The sequence below is a fragment of the Echinops telfairi genome, unplaced genomic scaffold (genome assembly GCF_000313985.2).
Source record: "Echinops telfairi isolate 266 unplaced genomic scaffold, ASM31398v2 ScPeMD7_443;HRSCAF=831, whole genome shotgun sequence".
Classification (NCBI taxonomy): domain Eukaryota; kingdom Metazoa; phylum Chordata; class Mammalia; order Afrosoricida; family Tenrecidae; genus Echinops; species Echinops telfairi.
Window position 1 is genome coordinate 649,096 of NW_022104341.1, and position 17,688 is coordinate 666,783.

General features: G+C 39.9%; 1 protein-coding gene across 1 annotated transcript in view; it reads left to right on the forward strand.

The window, feature by feature from the left end:
- The window catches only part of TRIM33 (tripartite motif containing 33), a 133,253-nt gene that overhangs the window by 61,382 nt on the left and 54,183 nt on the right, over positions 1 to 17,688 (forward strand). Inside the window, exons 5-7 of the mRNA XM_004699512.2 lie at positions 5,970 to 6,088; positions 6,343 to 6,487; positions 6,657 to 6,789. Of these exons, the coding sequence (XP_004699569.1) occupies positions 5,970 to 6,088; positions 6,343 to 6,487; positions 6,657 to 6,789 (397 nt within the window). The remainder of the gene's footprint in view (positions 1 to 5,969; positions 6,089 to 6,342; positions 6,488 to 6,656; positions 6,790 to 17,688) is intronic.

Genomic DNA, 17,688 nt, shown 5'->3' on the forward strand with positions numbered 1-17,688 from the left:
AGAGAGAGAGAGAGAGAGAGAATTTATTTGTGTATAAACCGAGTTTTCTAGCACATTTTTAATGCTGAAAAAGCCCCCCTCGGCTTCTATACTTGAGTGAGAGTCCCACATAACCTGTTCTCCGGTGCAGGGCCGGTGTTCTCTGCTCTCTCCTGCTCATCTGTGGGCGGGCCGATGACTGCTGATATCACCGCTCTTTTCTCCTGCATGTGGCAGCGTCTCTGTTGTCCGTGCTGTACTGGGCGAGAACCTGCCCGCTTCTGTGTGCTGGTACCTGGGGTGTATCTCTGGTCTTGGATATGCAGTACGTTTATTTACAGTACTTAGTCTGCTATATTTTATTTTTTATTTTCTTATTAACCCCTATCTGGATCCAATATTGACTATACTTGTATAGAGCAGCCTGTGTTAGGGCTCATAATATACACGCTGAGTTGTGTACATACTGTCTTGCTGCATGTGTTGCATTAGCACTTCCCATACATATGTGGTAACGCTGCGTGTGTAGTAACAGTGCATACTCAGTGCAGTGTGTATAGTACGAGCCCTAACACAGGCTGCTCTATGCAAACAGTCATGTCATCACATTCTGCAACATCATCAGCCTGCGTTGAGTCTCAAACTACAAGCTGTGTTGTTGTGTACATGCGGTAAGGCAGTGTATGTAGTAATGTTGTGCATGCGGTAACAGCGTGTATAGGATGAGCCCTAACACAGGCTGCTCTGTACAAACATAGTCATGTCATCACATTCTGGGTTATTATCATACCAGAAACTCCAAACCCCGAATTACTGTCAGTTCCCTTGGTGATCCAGCATGTTTTGGGTCTCACGGTATCTTGTTAGAAATGAATCCCAATACTTCTAATCCTGGACCAAACAAAAACGCAGGTTATAGGAAGCTGGTTTCAAACTTAAGGTTGTGTCAAGAGCAGAAGAAAGCAATAACAGTATTGCAAGTAGGGAATTTTGTGTTGACGGAAAACAAGTGAGGGAGTGGCAGAAAATGAAAGCTGACTTTGAAAATATTCCAAAGGCAATAAAAGCCCAACATGGTTTAACGACTTCATACAGGGCTCTAGAGACTGAATTGCATAAATGGGTTATGGAGTGTCATCAAAATGGTTACTGGGTAACACCCATGGGAATTCACTTAAGTGCCCTTCAAATGGCTAAAGACGACAAATTAAAAGCAGCAGGCATTGAAAATTTTGTTGCATCAGCAGGATGGTGTACCCGCATCATGAGTAGGTTTGCCCTATGTTTGCGGCAAAAAACAAAGATTTCACAAAAGTTGCCAAAAGGCCTTGATGAAAAAGTGATGTCATTCCATTCATTCATCATAAAACAAGAAGTATTCATAACTATGACCTGGGAGATATTGGGAATATGGATGAAACATCTGTGGCCTTTGATCTTCCAAGCAACAGAACTGTGGCAAGTTTGGGAGACAAAACTATTTTACTCAGAACCACAAGAAATGGGAAAAAAACACATTTCATAGTTGTTTTGTTATGTATGTTTGGCTAATGGAACTAAGCTGTGGCCTGTCATTATCTTTACCTTACCTAAAAAGGTCAACCTCCCACCACGAATTACAGTGCAAGCACATATTAAATGACGGATGAAGACGGAACAGAAAAAATGACTGGAAGAAATTTGGAACAGATGACCAGAAGCAGCCTTTAAGTAAAAACCCACCGTTGCTAGTTTGGGATATGTTTAGAGCCCACACATCTGATGACATAAAAAAAAATTTGGCAAAGTCTCAAGTTACTTTGGCCGTTATTCCAGGTGGGCTTACATCTGTCTTGCAGCCCCTAGATGTGTGTGTAAATAAACCTTTCAAAGACCGTGTGCGAAAGATGTGGCAAGCATGGATGTCATCTGGTCAAGCCTGACTGACAAAAGTGGGGAATCTGAAGAAGCCCGGCATAGAATCAATAGCAGTGGGTTTGTGGTACATGGGAAGAGAGTCCAGAGGACATGGTGCAACACGCCTTCAGGACATGTGGCATCAGTAATGCTGGGGATGGCAGTGGAGACAGCGCTTTGTACGAGAACGACAGCAGTGATGGGGATGACTGTGAACTCGGTGATGATGATAGTGTCTATGCGGATGACCGCACACCAGCTAACACTGCAGCTCTGTTTGGACAGACAGATGAGGAGGAGGAATCCAGTTTTGAAGGATTTTAACTCGTGATTTAGCTTGGTTGCAGATTCAGCTAAGGTTTTTGTACTTTAAAGTTATTGTTGATACCATATTGTTTTTGTTGACCCTCTTTTCTCTTTACAGAGCTAGTTTACTGTTTTTCTTTGAAATAAATATTCAAAAACATTTAACTTACTGATGCCTCAGTTAATGTTACTTTATTGATATCTTTTTATTTTGAAATTTATCCCACCCTAGGCTTATACTTACGTCAATAAGCTTTCCCAATTTTTGTGGTAAAATTAGGTACCTCGGCTTATATTTGGGTTGGCTTATACTTGAATATATATGGTTTCCAAAGCTGTCTTCCAGTCCTTCGGTTGGTTGTTCATCTTATTAATAAAGTCCTTGATGTACATGCATACTTACTTTTTATAATATCACTGATCTATTTCATCGTTTGCTGGTCAGGGTTCTTGTTGTCACATCTGATAATTTGTCACCGAACATTGAATCCTACAGCCTTGTTCTCCTTTCATTTTCTTCTAAGAATTTTATGGCTTCCATTTTGTATTTAGGGCCCTAATTGATTTTGAATAGGTTTCTGTGTATGGTATGTGACATTGTGTGGAAATTCAATTTTCTCAGCATTATTTGTTGAAAAGACTTCTTTTCTCAAAATTTAGTGGACCACGAATGTATGTTGAACTTCTCTAGAAAAGAGTCATTGTCTCATGCTATAGACTTCATTCCACGAGGGTCCCTGCTGGCACCAGGGTGCTAACTAAAAGGTAAGTTTGAACTGGCAGTTCAAACCTACCAGTTTGCTTTTGTGAAGATTACAGCTTTGGAAACCCTATGAGGCTTTCTACTCAGTTACAGGGCCACTGTGAGTTGTTTTGATGGTATGGTTTAGTTTCTCTGTTCCATGCCTGGCAACAGTAGCCACTCAGTTGTCTGATCTGTGGCTCTGGTTTTATTTTTGCTACTTATATTTAGCTTCCATATATTATTTCAGAGTTTACTTGTCCTGGTAGATGTTTGAACACTAGCAGATTAATGCACAGATGGCCTTTCTTACATCAATGTGAGTTCAAGTAGCGCTGAATCAAGCCAATTTCAAAGATTATGTATTAGTTTCTTATTGTTGCTATAACAAATTCCCATAAATCAAAGCCATCTAGTTGTTTTTACAGATCCAGAGGCTAGAAATCCAAAATCTTTTCATTTTGCTTGTTAAAGTCAGTGTGTCAACATGGCAACTTCCTTCTGGAGATTTTGAGGGGAAATTATTTCCTTACCTTTTAAAGGTTTAGGTGACCACCTATATATTTCTTAGCTTGTGTCTCCTTCCTTCCTCTTCAAAGTGCATCACTCCACTCTATGCTTCACTATGTCTCATGGCTTTCTTTTCTTTCATAAGCTCATATATCTCTGCCTCTCTGCTTTCAGGTCAATACATTTAGGGCCCTACCAGATAATAAAGGATAATCTCCCCATTTCAAGAACATGAATTTAATCACACATACAACTCCTGCTATCATGTCAGATAGCATTCACAAGAACAAGGACTTAGGATCTGGATATCTTTGGAGGGCAGTTATTCAGCCAACCCCAGAGTATAATGACTCCTTCCCTAATTAAAGTGGTTTCTCTTCTTAAATAATTCATAGTTCAGCAAGCTACTTTATTCAGATCTTTGTCTGATTTACTTTGCTCTTATCTTTGATATATGAATGTGTCATTTCCATGGGGATATCATGTATACTTACCTCACTTTCCTCAGAGGAAATTCTTCCCCCCCCCGCCTCCTTCCCCCATGAACCCTTGATAATTTATAAATAACTATTATTTTTTCATGTTTTACACTGATAGATGTCTCCCTTCACCCACTTATCTGTTGTCCATCCCCCCGGGAGGGGGTTCTATGTAGAGCATTGTGATAAGTCCCAGCTTTCCCTCCACACCTTCCTCTGCCCCTCCTGGTATCACTACTTTCAATATCGCTCCTGAGGGGTTTATCTGTCCTGGATTCCCTGTGTTGCTAGCTCTTATCTGTACCAGTGTACATGTTCTGGTCAAGGCAGATGTATAAGGTAGAATTGGGGTCATGATAGTGGGTGGGGGGAGGAACCATTAAACAGTTTAAAGGAAAGTTGTATGTTTCATCAGTGCTATACTGCACCCTGACTGGCTCGTTTGTTCTTTGTGGCTCTTCTGTAAGGGGATGTCCAGTTGCCTACAGATGGGCTTTGGGTCTTCACTCCGCACCCCACCCCCACCCCACCCCCGTCATTCACTATGGTAAGATTTTTTGTTCTGATGATGCCTTATACCTGATTCCTTCGGCACTCGTGATACAAAAGGCTGGTATGCTTCTTCCATGTGGGCTTTGTTGCTTCTCAGCTAGATGGCTGCTTGTTTATCTTCAAACCTTTAAGATCCCAGCCGCTATGTCTTTTCATAGCCAGGCACCATCAGCTTTCTTCACCACATTTGCTTATACACCCATTTTGTTTTCAGCGATTGTGTTGGGAAGAACATCACGGAATGCCAGGTTATTCGAACAAAGTGTTCTTGCGTTGAGGTAGTACTTAAGTAGAGACCCAATGTCCATCTGCTACCTTAATACTAAACCTATAAATATATGTACATAGATCTATTTCCCTGTTGTTATATATAAATATATTTACATATGTACATTTCTGTATTTAGACCTCTGTAAATGCCCTTTGCCTCCTAGTTCTTTCCTCTATTTCCTTTTACTTTTCTCTTGGCCCTTCATTCAGGTTTTGGTAATTCCTCTTGGTTACATTGCCCTTGATCAAGCCCTACCAGGCATCCTACACCCTCCTAGACATTGATTTTAGAACACTTGTTCCCTTGTCCCTGGGTTTAACACCCACTTCCTTTCTCCTACCTCTGCCCCTCCCTCTCCCGTTGCCCTAGCCTCCCCTCCCTGCCCCCACCCCCCCACCCCAACCATTGGTCCTGATGATTTCTCCTCTGGATTGTTTATCCTGCCTATCTTATCTAGATAGATATGCAGAGACAATAATAAGTACAAAAACAAGACAAAGCAACACAACAAAACAACAACAACAACAACCACAAAAGACAGGCCTATAGATAGTTCAAGGTCTGTTTTTTTACCTTTAGCAGTGTTTTCTGGTCATGTCTGATGGAGTGCCATGCCCTGGCCCCATAGTCTAGTTTTGATATTCCCAGGGATTTCATTGCTTTGCTCCCCTTGCTGTTCTGTTGCTTGCCCTTAGTGTTTCACCCTGCTGTGGTAGTGTCAGATTGGGCACAATTCCCACACTGTGTCTCCAGTGTTGATCCCCGGAGCACTATGGGTCAGTGAGGGACATCTTGTCTTGTGGTGGGGCCAGCCCTATGGTCCTCTCTGTGCATGGGGTGCTCTAGGCAGAATACCAACCTTGGGGCTTGGTGGGCCAGGATGTGCTCCACTCTCTCTTCCTCCCCCTTCATTTGCTCCTGTGTGCTCTCATCAGACATGTCCCTCTCCCTGAGCTGTAGCTTCAGTGCTGTCCTCTGAAGTGAATTCTTTGGGGTGAGGCTGGGGGTTGGGGGTGGCTTTCCACATATTTGGGATTGGGGTCGGCCTCTTAAACGTCTTGGTTTCCTGCTTCATGCCGGTATGTTGCATTCATGTCTTGGCACATGGGGTTGAAATCTGGTTCTTTTCTCCTCCCCTTGAGTTGGGTTAGTAACCCTGTTCCCCCATTACCCATGTCTGTGTTCCCCTCCCCACCCCCCGGAATATACTTAATGCTGTCATTTTGTGTTGTAGTTGGTGTAATACGGTGCCCAGTATGCCGCCAGGAATGCAGACAGATAGACCTTGTGGATAATTATTTTGTGAAAGATACATCTGAAGCTCCTAGCAGTTCTGATGAGAAATCAGAACAGGTATGCTTCTCAATTTTTCTTTCTATTCCCAACTTTATATAAAAATGTTAAATGTTAGAAAAACAGGCTTGGGCATTTATATAACAGTAATTCTACAGTAGCTTCATATTTGAAATAGAAAATAATCTCTTATAAATGCACAGCTTTATTCTGTACCATTGAGTTGAGTAAAGTGGGGCTGTCTTAACTGTTTCTTTTTGTGGAATTTTATTGTATAAATTTAATATGGATTGGCATATACTCTTTCATTTTAGGTATGTACTAGTTGTGAAGATAATGCTAGTGCAGTTGGCTTTTGTGTAGAATGTGGAGAATGGCTATGTAAGACATGTATAGAAGCACATCAACGAGTAAAATTCACTAAAGATCACCTCATCAGGAAAAAAGAAGATGTCTCAGGTAAGATAAGAAATGGTCTTGGCTATTACTGTTAACCTTCCTCTTTTGCCCCACTACCATTTCCTGTTTACTTTTTATAATCTCTGCATAGTAACATCAATAAGAATTTGCAAAATTAGACAAAAAATTTGTATTTAGTTTAAAAAATACTTGGTTTATTTTACTACAGAGTCTGTTGGAGCATCTGGTCAGCGCCCTGTTTTCTGTCCTGTACATAAACAAGAGCAATTGAAACTTTTCTGTGAGACATGTGATAGACTGACTTGTAGAGACTGCCAACTTTTGGAACACAAAGAACATAGGTACAGAAATCCTAATTGCTTACTGAGAAATATAATAAAAGTCTCATAAATTTAATTTATTTTCTTTAAAGTAAATAGCTCATACTTTATTTGTTAAGGCTATAAATCTAACTACTATATATTTTATTTCTTAAGATACATTTATATAAATTAATAATATCCATATTTATATTTACCTGCCTTATGGATATATTTATTAAAATGTACTATTATGTGGGTTTGGGCTTACAAGAATAGCATGGTATTATTTCTTTGCTTGCCATATGTCTGATTCAAGTAAGCATTTTAAAATAGTGTATTGTGGTTTTTAAGCTTACAGTCTTATAACTTGTAGTTTTATAATCTCAATAGAGATTTTTAGGCTGTAACTTAAGAAAATAAATTATTTTATTGAGGGCTCTTATAACAATCCATACATTAATTTTTATCAAGCACATTTGTACATATACTATCTTCATCATATCAAAACATTTTCTTTCTGCTTGAGCCCTTGGTATCAGCTCCTCTTTTTTCCTGCCCCCCCCCACCCTCAGGCTGTGACTTTTATGGGAGCAAAGCACCGTGTCTTTCTCTTATGGAACCATTGAGTGGATTTGAAATGACAATCTTTCAGCTTGACCTTGTGCTACCAGGTGTCTTAATAATCTTAATCCCAAATCCAAACTCATGGTCATGGAGTTAATTCTCATAGTCACCCTGTATAGGATTTCTGAAATTGTAAATTTGTATGAGAACAGATACTTAATTTTGTTTTCCCTCAGAGCAGCTGGTAGATTTGAACCTGATTTTTCAGTTAGCATTCTAGCACCTAACCAACCCACAGTGCTCCCAGGGCTCCTTAATTATCTTAATAGCATGCATTCGTAGCATCTTTACTTAGAGGAGCTTTTCTGTGTGCCTTATGCTCATTTATTTCATAGACATCCTACCAATAAGGTGTGGATACTGTTAGCACTATTTTAAAGTGAGAGCCCCCACCCACAGAAATCCTTCTCACACTAGAGCTAGTATCTGAACACTGCTAGTGGACTCCAAATCTCTGCTTAATGCATGTTTCTTGTCCCCTGTATTGGGTAGAGAATGTAGGATATACAGGATACTGTATATAGAATATCTCAAATTTACTTAACCACTTAACAGTAATGGTTTTTTCTTTTTTTGAGGCGCCACTTAGTGTCTTAACTTGTGTATGCCTTCACCACAGGGCTATCTCTTACCTTTGATTGTCTTATGATTCTCTTATTTAAGACATGCAACTCCCTTTCTCAGAGTTCCAGTGAGATCTTTGAATATTCTGGTTTTGAAGATGACATGTTTTTTTCTTTTTTTTTGACATGTTTCTTTTTCATGAAAGAATAACTTCAATCTCCATCCCCCAGAAATTGAACCATGATACTTTCCATTCTTTCACCACTTTTTAAAAACACTTGTATTAGCACTTCATCCACATCATACAATTCAGTAATTATTCATATCAAAAAGTTGTATAATTGTTATCACATTCAATTCTAGAACATTCTTCCTTGTACTCTTTGTTACTCATGTAATTATTATTTTTTCTAATTGTGGCAAAAATATTGACAACAAAACATTCTCCAGTTCCACAACTTCTACTTGTATAATTCAGTGTCATTGATCATACTCTTCGTGTTGTACAACCATTATTGATAGCCTTTTCCAAATTATTCCACCACCATTAGCATAAACTCAATGGCCCTAAGCAACTCTTTCTCTTTTACTTATGGTAACCATTGATCATGTTTGGTTTCTTATTACTTTTTAAAGTAGGTTTTTAAAAAAATTCACATATCATACACTCCCATGGTTAAATTGCTTTTAAAAACAGTTGTATATATAGCATCACAATCAGTTCTAGTGCTCCTTCCCCCCTCCTGCATTCATTGTTTGCTCTCCAAATTCCCCTTACCCTTTGCACCCTCCATTCCCTTCTCCACATCCCTGATAAACCATTGCATGCGTTATTGTCTTTATGCATCCATTGTTTCTGTGCTTCACAGACTGGGAAGCCCAACAGAAACAATAAGCAACAAAAACAAAGCAAAAAGACAGCAGAATAATAGTATTAATGCAAAGATAAAGTACAAATTAAAAAGTAAGAAAGAAAAGATCACCATCAGTGTTTAAAAGGCCAAAGAAGAAATTTCTGTCCTGGAACAGGTGAGAAATACTTGAGTGTAGATCAAATACAGGTTGGGTAAAGAGGGAGATCACCTGACCCAAGTATATTATACTATGGTTTGATGCTTATGTTAGTCTGGGTAGACTAGAGAAACAAATTCATGGAGACACTCATATGTATATAAGGGAGAGGTTTATGTATCAGAGCAGTTGAACATTGAGAAAACATCCCAGCCCAGTCCAGATCAAGTCCTTAAGTCCGATATTAGCCCATATGTCTGATACCAATCTATAAAGCCCTCTTCAGACTCAGGAAACACATGCAGTGATACCGAATGTAGAAGCTCACAGGCCAGTGGGTAGAAAGTGTTTGTATCCAGTAGCATTGAAAACATCTCAGCGCTGGCAGGGGTCTCTGTATGGCTTCTTCAGCACCCAGGGCTGTATCAAGGTGCGTCCATGTGTCTTGTCAGCTGCTATGTATCCCAGGGTGTGAGCAGAGAGTCTCCCACCTCTAAGGAGGAAACACTGGAATTCCCAGAATCCGTAGGGGAAAGCTATGCCCACACATTGGCTATGACCTGATTGACATGCTCTAGACTCTACCACTACATGCTTAATCCTTAAATTGACAATTATAAAACTACCACAGTCCTCCCACCATCAAGTTTTCAATAATCTCTGTTAGTAGCTGTTCAAGTCCTTTGTCGTCTGAGGGAATCTGACAGAGGTTTAATCTGACTAGATGTTCTGCAGATGGATTTTGGCCTCCCACTGTCATCCACAGCCTTCTACAAATTGGGTGTTTACAATTTAAGCTATGATAATTTCCCCCTTATTTGGGTTTTATTATCAACATGTTTGAATCACATAGGCTGGTGTGCTTCTTTAATGTGGACTTAGTTGACAACTCAGTTAAATGGCTGCTTGTTTGAATACAAGCCTTTAAGACCCTAGACACTATTTCTTTTGATAGCTGGGCACCATCTCTTTTATTCATCACACTTTGATAATAGCACCCTTATCTTCAGTGATCATGGCAGGACCATGTTATAAGAACTAACGGTTTTTGGATTGGGGCTAGAGTTAAAAGTGGAAGCCCAGAATCCATCATCTTGTCCATGGGTTATGAATGACTGTGGTTTACTTGGCAGTCATATTATGACAAAAACAAAGCACAAGAACAACAACAACAAAATAAACAAGAAAAGAAAAACCTTGTCAATCCTCCCCCGGGGTATAAGGTATTTGTATTGATAACACCAATACTTTTTCCAATTACACAGGATTTAAGATACTGTTTATATTAGGAGTTTATGGGCATACAGTCCAACTTTGAGCTGCAATTGTTATTTTGTACAGATTGGATTCTTAATTGATTGAGCTCTGTATACATTGAGCATGGGGATTGATTCTAGGGGAAATTTTTTGTATCAGTTCTTACAGAGGCAGATCCTTGCCTAACAGATTAAAACCTGTCATATTAATGCAAGGGGAGCATTGAGGTATTAAATATATGGTGGTTCTGGGTCCCCTTTCATTGGACACCCATTAAGCCAGGGGTCCCACCTCAGTTCCAATGACCACCATTTCCACAGTCTTGGGGTGGCCCTCCTTTGCTTTATGTCCCATCAGAGTATTTCAGTCCTAAAACCAAGGGTGCAGGTAGTTTTGAGGGAGGGCCCATTTCATTCAGACTGGCTTCTACATTGAGTCCTTCTGGTGTAGCCCTTGGGGGTTGCTCTTTTGCCTGAAAGATCAGTGGCTAAGGTCATCATGGTGCTTAGTTCGTGGTGTGGTTCACCGAGGCTTGGGTAGAAACTTACTTAGAGTGTCTACCAGGGAACATAAAATTGGGTTTACTGTCTCCTTAGGTTCCCTACAATTATTGTTTAGCATCCCTTCCCCATGTGAGGTTGCTTCTCCCATTTACCCACCACACTCACCAACATAAATATCAGTGTTTCCTCTAAAATGTAGGTTCTTCCTTCCCCTGGTCTTAACTTGATTTTCCAGTAAAGTTTTCTCATTCCTGTGGAGGCCCTGTTGATTTACTATAGCTCTTCGGTTGCATAGCCTCATAGTGGATAGTCTCCTAGCCTCCTCATTCCTGGAGTGATCCCAACCAAAGGGGTCTCCTCTTTCAAGGTGATTCTTAAGAAGTACATACGAGGGGGGTGATGAATGGTTAATGGCTGGCAGGTAGCCTTTCTACCTTTAGCTGCTTATTAATCCAAGTAATAATCATCACTTATATTCAAGTCATAATTATCTGTTGAATGTTTTCTCTTTACTTCACAATTTTCATTTTTTTTAGGTTGGATTGTTGCAGAGCCTAAGCAGGTGGATTTGAAAGCCCAAGTTCTTGTTATTACTGTTACCACTTCAAATGTATTCTGTCCATGTTGTTGCTAGGATGATATTGTTAAAGAATAATAGCCTTTCCTAACATCCTCGGTGGTCTCCTATAGTCAAAGTTCAAGTGTTTAGTAAGGAACCCTAGTGGTTCAGTAGTTAAGTGCTTGGCAGCTAATAAGTCAGTGATTAGAACCTACCAGTGGCTCAGCAGGAGAACGATGCATCTTTCTATTCCCATAAAGATCCAAAGTCGTGGAAACGCACGGGGGCAGTTGCTGTGTTGTGTATGGTTGCTAGCAGTCAGAATGGACTCAATGACAGTGAATTTGGCTTGGTTTGGGTGAAGGCTGTGATGTTTCAACGTCTTTATTCTGGGTGGGTTTGAACCCCACTAGTCATTTAACTCAGTACTTAAACAATTTTGTACCAGCTATTTGCTAGAGAGACGATCTGTACCAGTGGAATTTTGAAATGGTAGCCCCAACTCTAAGGAGTTGGTTCATTAGATACATCAAGAAATGCAAACTAATGATATCAGTAATGGTTGAAAAGCACGAAGAGTATAATCAATGGCACTGAATAAATTATACATGTCGAAGTGGTTGAATTGGAGAATGTTTTGTTTGTATATCTTTGCCATGATTAAAAAAATAATTACATGAATAAAAATGAGTTCAAAGAAGAAGAATTCTGTGTTGATTGTGCTAATGATTCTACAACTCTAATTGATATGCTTGAACTATTGTAGACATGTGGATGAAGTGCCAAGGAAACTTAAACAAAAACAACCCCCCAAATGTAAAGTATTAGAAACCTGAAGAGGCAATTCTATTCTGTTCTATAGGTTGAGTGGGCTAAATGCCAGCAGATTTGGTTTTGGTTTTATAGTCATTCTCGTTTTAGTTTTTTTGAAGAAACCATCATAATAATGTTTATCAGTGGCTGTACCATTTTGTATTGCTAGTAGCAATACAAATTTCCCCCATTTTTTTGTCCAACCCTCTTCCCCCCAAGCTAAATATGGTTATTGTTATTTCTCCTTTTTTTGGTTATCTCTCTTTTTAATCATTCTATTGGGGCTCTTACAGCTCTTGTTACAAACTGTGCATCAAATATATCTGACATACTCTTATATATATTCCCTAATTCTTCTCTAGACATTTACTTTCCATTGAACCCTTGGTTCCAGCTCACCCCACCCCCCACACCCCCCAGTTATCCCTGAATAGCAAAAAAAGTAAATGAAAGAATGTTGTGGAGGATCCTGATACTGGGCCAACCTCAGATATTTGTCTGAGCAGCAGTGATTAGACTTGGGGCCACTATCACAGAAAAATTTAATCGTGTGCACTGTAATAATCTCTGGTCACAAAGAAAGTAGTTTGAGTGAGATAAATGCAAAAACAATAAACTGAAACCAAGGACTATTGCATGAAAGAGTTGTTTCATTTTGTGGAATTGTATTGTCAGTTTCCAGAAGGACCTTTGCTAACTAATAGGCAAACATAGGGGCAGTGTCTTTGGTTTAGGGTTCTGCAGCATGGAAGAAGCGGTTTAGGTTAATGTACGACCCACAACTCACAGATGACTCTGATCCAGACATAGGGAGACATTTGCAAAAGGCCTGGTGGACTGGATAAAAGCTGTTGTAAAGTTTGTTTATCTGAGAAGGACTGCTCTCTTTCTTTTATGATGCCAAGTGGGCACCCCAACTGAAGCACATGTTACACTTTATATACCTACTATGCACGGAGCCCTGGTGATGCAGTGGCTAAGCATTGGGGTGTTAACCAAAAGGTTAGCAGTTTGAAACTACCAGTTGCTCCAGGGGAGAAAGATTGGGCTTTCTACTCACATAAACAGTTACAGTCTCGGAAACCCACAGGGGGTTGACTTGATGGCAGTGAGTTTTTGTTATGCATGTGAATATGTTTGGTGTTTGGAATTTGCCCTTCCACTGAATCTGCCCATTACCCAGGTCATGGTCTATACTGTGATTAAGAGGGCCCTTTTTTTGTTTAGGGACCACATCTAATTTCACGGCTATGAAGTCACACACTAAAGCATGTTTGGGAAGCCTTATCTGGACTTTGGGATATTAGGTCCAGGTGGAGTGAGGTACTCATAATCAAGGAAATTACGTGTAAATTTGCCCCTGAAACCATGGGATGTGTTCTTACTCCGACTTGCTTAGAAAGTGACAGCAGCAATGACACTTTTCCATTCTCTTATCTCTATGCCCCCCTCCAAAATAACCAAAAAGGTACCTTTTAATCTATAGAGATACCAGTAATTGGGGTTCATTTTCAGTTAAAATGCTAGGCCTTTTCTATATAGCTTTACATTGAAGGCCTGCCAAGGGATAAGTCCTGCTCTTATACATGTAGATTCTAAACAACTTTTAAGTATTTTATATTTAAGTGTGCATATATGATCAAGCATCACCCTGCATCTGAGGAGAGCTGCACGCATACCTTGTGGAATACATCACAAATTTCTTATTCTCTTTCTTCCTTTCTTAGGTTCAAATACAGAGTGTAGAGAAATGAAAGATTTCCCCTGACAGCCTTCCTGAAGTGTCAGACCCAAAAATACAAGCTGAATTTGGCGAGGGAGGGGTGGGATAGACTTAGAGAGCTTTTGCTTCCTGGATAAAAGGAACAAATGTTGGTCTGAGCGTTTTTCTGCTTTGCCCTGCCTTGAATTTGGATGTGATGTTGGGACTCTAGCCACCAGTGTGTGCTCATGAGGAAAATGTTGACCACGTTGAACTAAGTCCACCACTGCCTTCCATTCTCTGTGTTACATGAGCCATTGCTAGTCATACTGTCTGTTATAAATGTCAACAGTTCTGACTATGCAACCACTCACATGTAAGAACAAAGCAGTTGAGGCAACAGGGGGCAGAGAAGGACATGTGAGCTTCTCAGAAGCAAAAGAAACTATAAAGATAAAGCAACAATTATGACATTTGTAGCTCTTAGCAAAAGAGAACCAGAGCAATGGTGCTCTTGGAAGTATAGCTGGAGTAAGGAATCCTGAAGAGGGTTGGTAGGTAATTAAGATAGTCTCCTCAAAAATAAACTTGAAAAAGAAAACAGGAAAGATAAAGTTGCGGGAGAGAACAGAAGTTTATGGGAAGGAAATTGTCAAATAACCATGGTAATTTAAGAAATTCCCCAGACAGCATAGTCCCCAAAGCAATCCCTATCAACGTATATCACCAAAAATTACAAAATGCTAGAGATTTAGGTCAGCAACATTTTCAAAGAAGGACTAGGTCAACTGCAATGAATCTGAGAACCAACGTGGAGGGTCTTTGAAAAAACAGCAATACTGGAAACTAGGTGGCTTCAGAAATCTTAGTAGGAGGGGGAAAGTGGACCAATTTCAACCTAGGCTACACAAAGGGGCTTCAAAAAGTTTTGTGGAAAATAATGGAATGAAAAGATTATGGAAATAATCTCTACCTAATTCACAATAAAGTAGCCTTGGTGGAACATGTTCAAAACCACCAGCTGCACCTCGGGAGAAAGATGAGGCTTTCTAGTCTCGTAAACAGGGCACTTCTGCTGCCCCATCTTCCTAGGACACTGAGTTAGACTGTATTCCATGGCACTGAGTTTAAAGTTTTTTAAAAATTTGGTGGAAGTCTGGAATTTTTTGTGAGCGTGGAAAAAAGATAGTAGACTTTTCCTACAATGCTGTTAAAGATCTTCTTTCATATGTCCTTCATGCTTGCTTACTTGTCACTCAAAGCATCTTACTCCCAGGTCCTTCTTCAACTGCAGTACATGAATTCCCATAAGGCTCTTTGTGTGCTTAGTTCTCTCCTTGCCTGACATTGTTCTGTGGAATTCACGAATTGCAATTAGCAGGATCTTTACAAACTTGGCTTCTTAAACTTTTTTTTTTTAAGGGGTGGGGGTATGTTCTTTGCTCGATTGCAAACAGCTTTAGGATACTGCTCCTATAGTCTTAGTAAGTATGCAGTATGATTGGACTCCCTCCCTCCCTCATTTGATAGGACCCCCCCCCCCCCACATGATTGGACCCGGCTACGCAATTTACTTCCTCTCTAAAAATCACTGTCCATTTTAAATTTCATGTTATTTGATTATATCACTGATAACTCCTTGTTGTCATTTAATAACCCTTACGCCATTCTACTTTATTTCTCAAATGTTCTAATTTCTTAGTGATACCTGGGGAAATACTGAATGCACAGAACAGGTCCATCAGACCTTTGAATTCTTTTGTAGTGGTCTTGTTCTTCCATTGCCATAGTGCTTATACTCACGATCAAACACTAGATCATGTCATTTCCAGTAACTGTATTCGCTTTTAAGCAGTTCACTCTTTGACCACCAATTTATTTATTTTTGCCCCTTGCTTATCCTGGTTAGTACCAGGCTTCCACAATTATTCAGTCACCCAATGGCCTTAATCCATTGTAGTATTAATATCGCCCGTCCTCAATTCATTTATGTGCCTTTCCCGCGTTTTCCAGCTTTATTGTATGGCTAATCATTTTCATTCTGCTCTTGGATTTGTCCTTGACTTGTACACATTCACCGTGTTAGTGTTTGTGTGACAAAGCCACAGCCCTGTTAAAACTCAACCTCCTTACTACCATGCTTTGCCTATGCCACTGAACTTGACAGGTGAAAACACATATAATGGACACCCAGCTGGTCTCTGTCACCTCCTGACCACATTCAGCTGGTCCCTTAATGTTGCGTGGCAGTTTCACACTGTGCACTCCATACATTTTCCTCTCAAATCGTCCAACATTCCTCTTCCACCCTCACTCCCAGATAACGGATTTCTCCTTAGTTCATTGAGCAAAACGAAGCAATTACAAGAAACTTTTTATAGACTTACTACCACATCTTACCTACCAAGTATCTGCACCCACATTTCTCTATCTTAGTTGAACTCTCTTGCTCCTTTGTACACGTTCTCCACTTACATACTAAATTCCATCCCTTCTCATGGTACCCAGACATTGCTTCAGCAATTTGATCTTCTTGCTCCAAATTGTCATTTTTTAGTCTCGCAGTTACTCATTTGGGAAAACAATATGCTGCTTTTTTTCTCGTCCATTTTTAAAATCAAGAGGACAGAACCTCCTTAACTTACTTTCTCTGTCAGCAACTGTCCTGGTTCATCTTTATAGGAAGACTTTTCAAGGAGATTGTTTATAATGGGTTCCGATTCTTCTTGTCTGATTCTTTTAAAAAAATACATATTTCCACTGGCAGCTTTCTGCCAGTGCTGTTCTTTTCTGTCGCCATCAACACATTGGACACAGTTCGTCATTGCCTTGGTAAACTTTATTCCCACACTGCTTTAGTTCTCCTTCTGCCATCCTCGTGAGTTTGTTCTTTCTTTCTTTTCTTCTCATCTACATCAATGATCTTTGTTCTAGTTTAGAGTCTTTCTAAAAATAAAATACGTTTATTGGGGCCTCTTACAGCTCTTATCACAATCCATGCATTCGTCCATTGTGTCAAGCACATTTGTACATATGTTGCCATCATCATTTTCAAAGCATTTTCTTTCTACTCGAGCCCTTGATAACAGCTCCTCATTTTATTGCCTCCCTCCCCCACTCCCTCATAAACCCTTGATAAATAAATTATAGATTTTTATTTTCATATATTACACCGTCTTCTGTTTCCCTTCACCCACTTTTCTGTTGTTCATGAGTCTTTCTTAGTCTCATTGGCTCCTGTTCCTGGACCTTTTAGTGTTGCATATGCCATGGTTACTCCATTATCTATGTTACTGTATAACAACTGATTTTATTCATTCTTACGGCTCTAAATACCATACATATGCCACTGGTGTCCTCATTTATATCCCCTATCTCAGTGCTTGCTATCTACCAAGTGTATATATAAGTGTCATCTGCTATCTGAAAGTAGAGCAGTCTTGTGATGAAATCTTTCATAAGCAGGAATTACCATTACTTCATATGGGATTGTTGGTGGTAGTGGCGGCAGGAATTGAGCATTCTTAGACCCCCACCCCCTAACCCCCAATAAGTTAATCATATTGTAACAAATAGAACTAAGAGATAGTGTTCACAGACATAAACCTACAGCATCTTGATGCTGAGTGTAGTTCTTGGGGAAAGGAGCTTGGCAATGCCATTTTTGATGCTTGAGGTATGTGCTACTTCTGGACCAGTTAACTGCAAAACAAATGCTGAGTATGAGTTGCGCTTTCCTCCTCATTTGGGGTAAAAATGAAAATCCGTTGGATTTCTGTAGGTTAGTGAAAAGGTTCTAATGTAGGTCGTTGGGAGAGGCAAAAGTAGTGTAAAGAAGGTAGCAGAAGGACATTGGGCCTCCACTCAAGTACTCCCTCAACGCAAGAATACTTTCTTCTATTAAA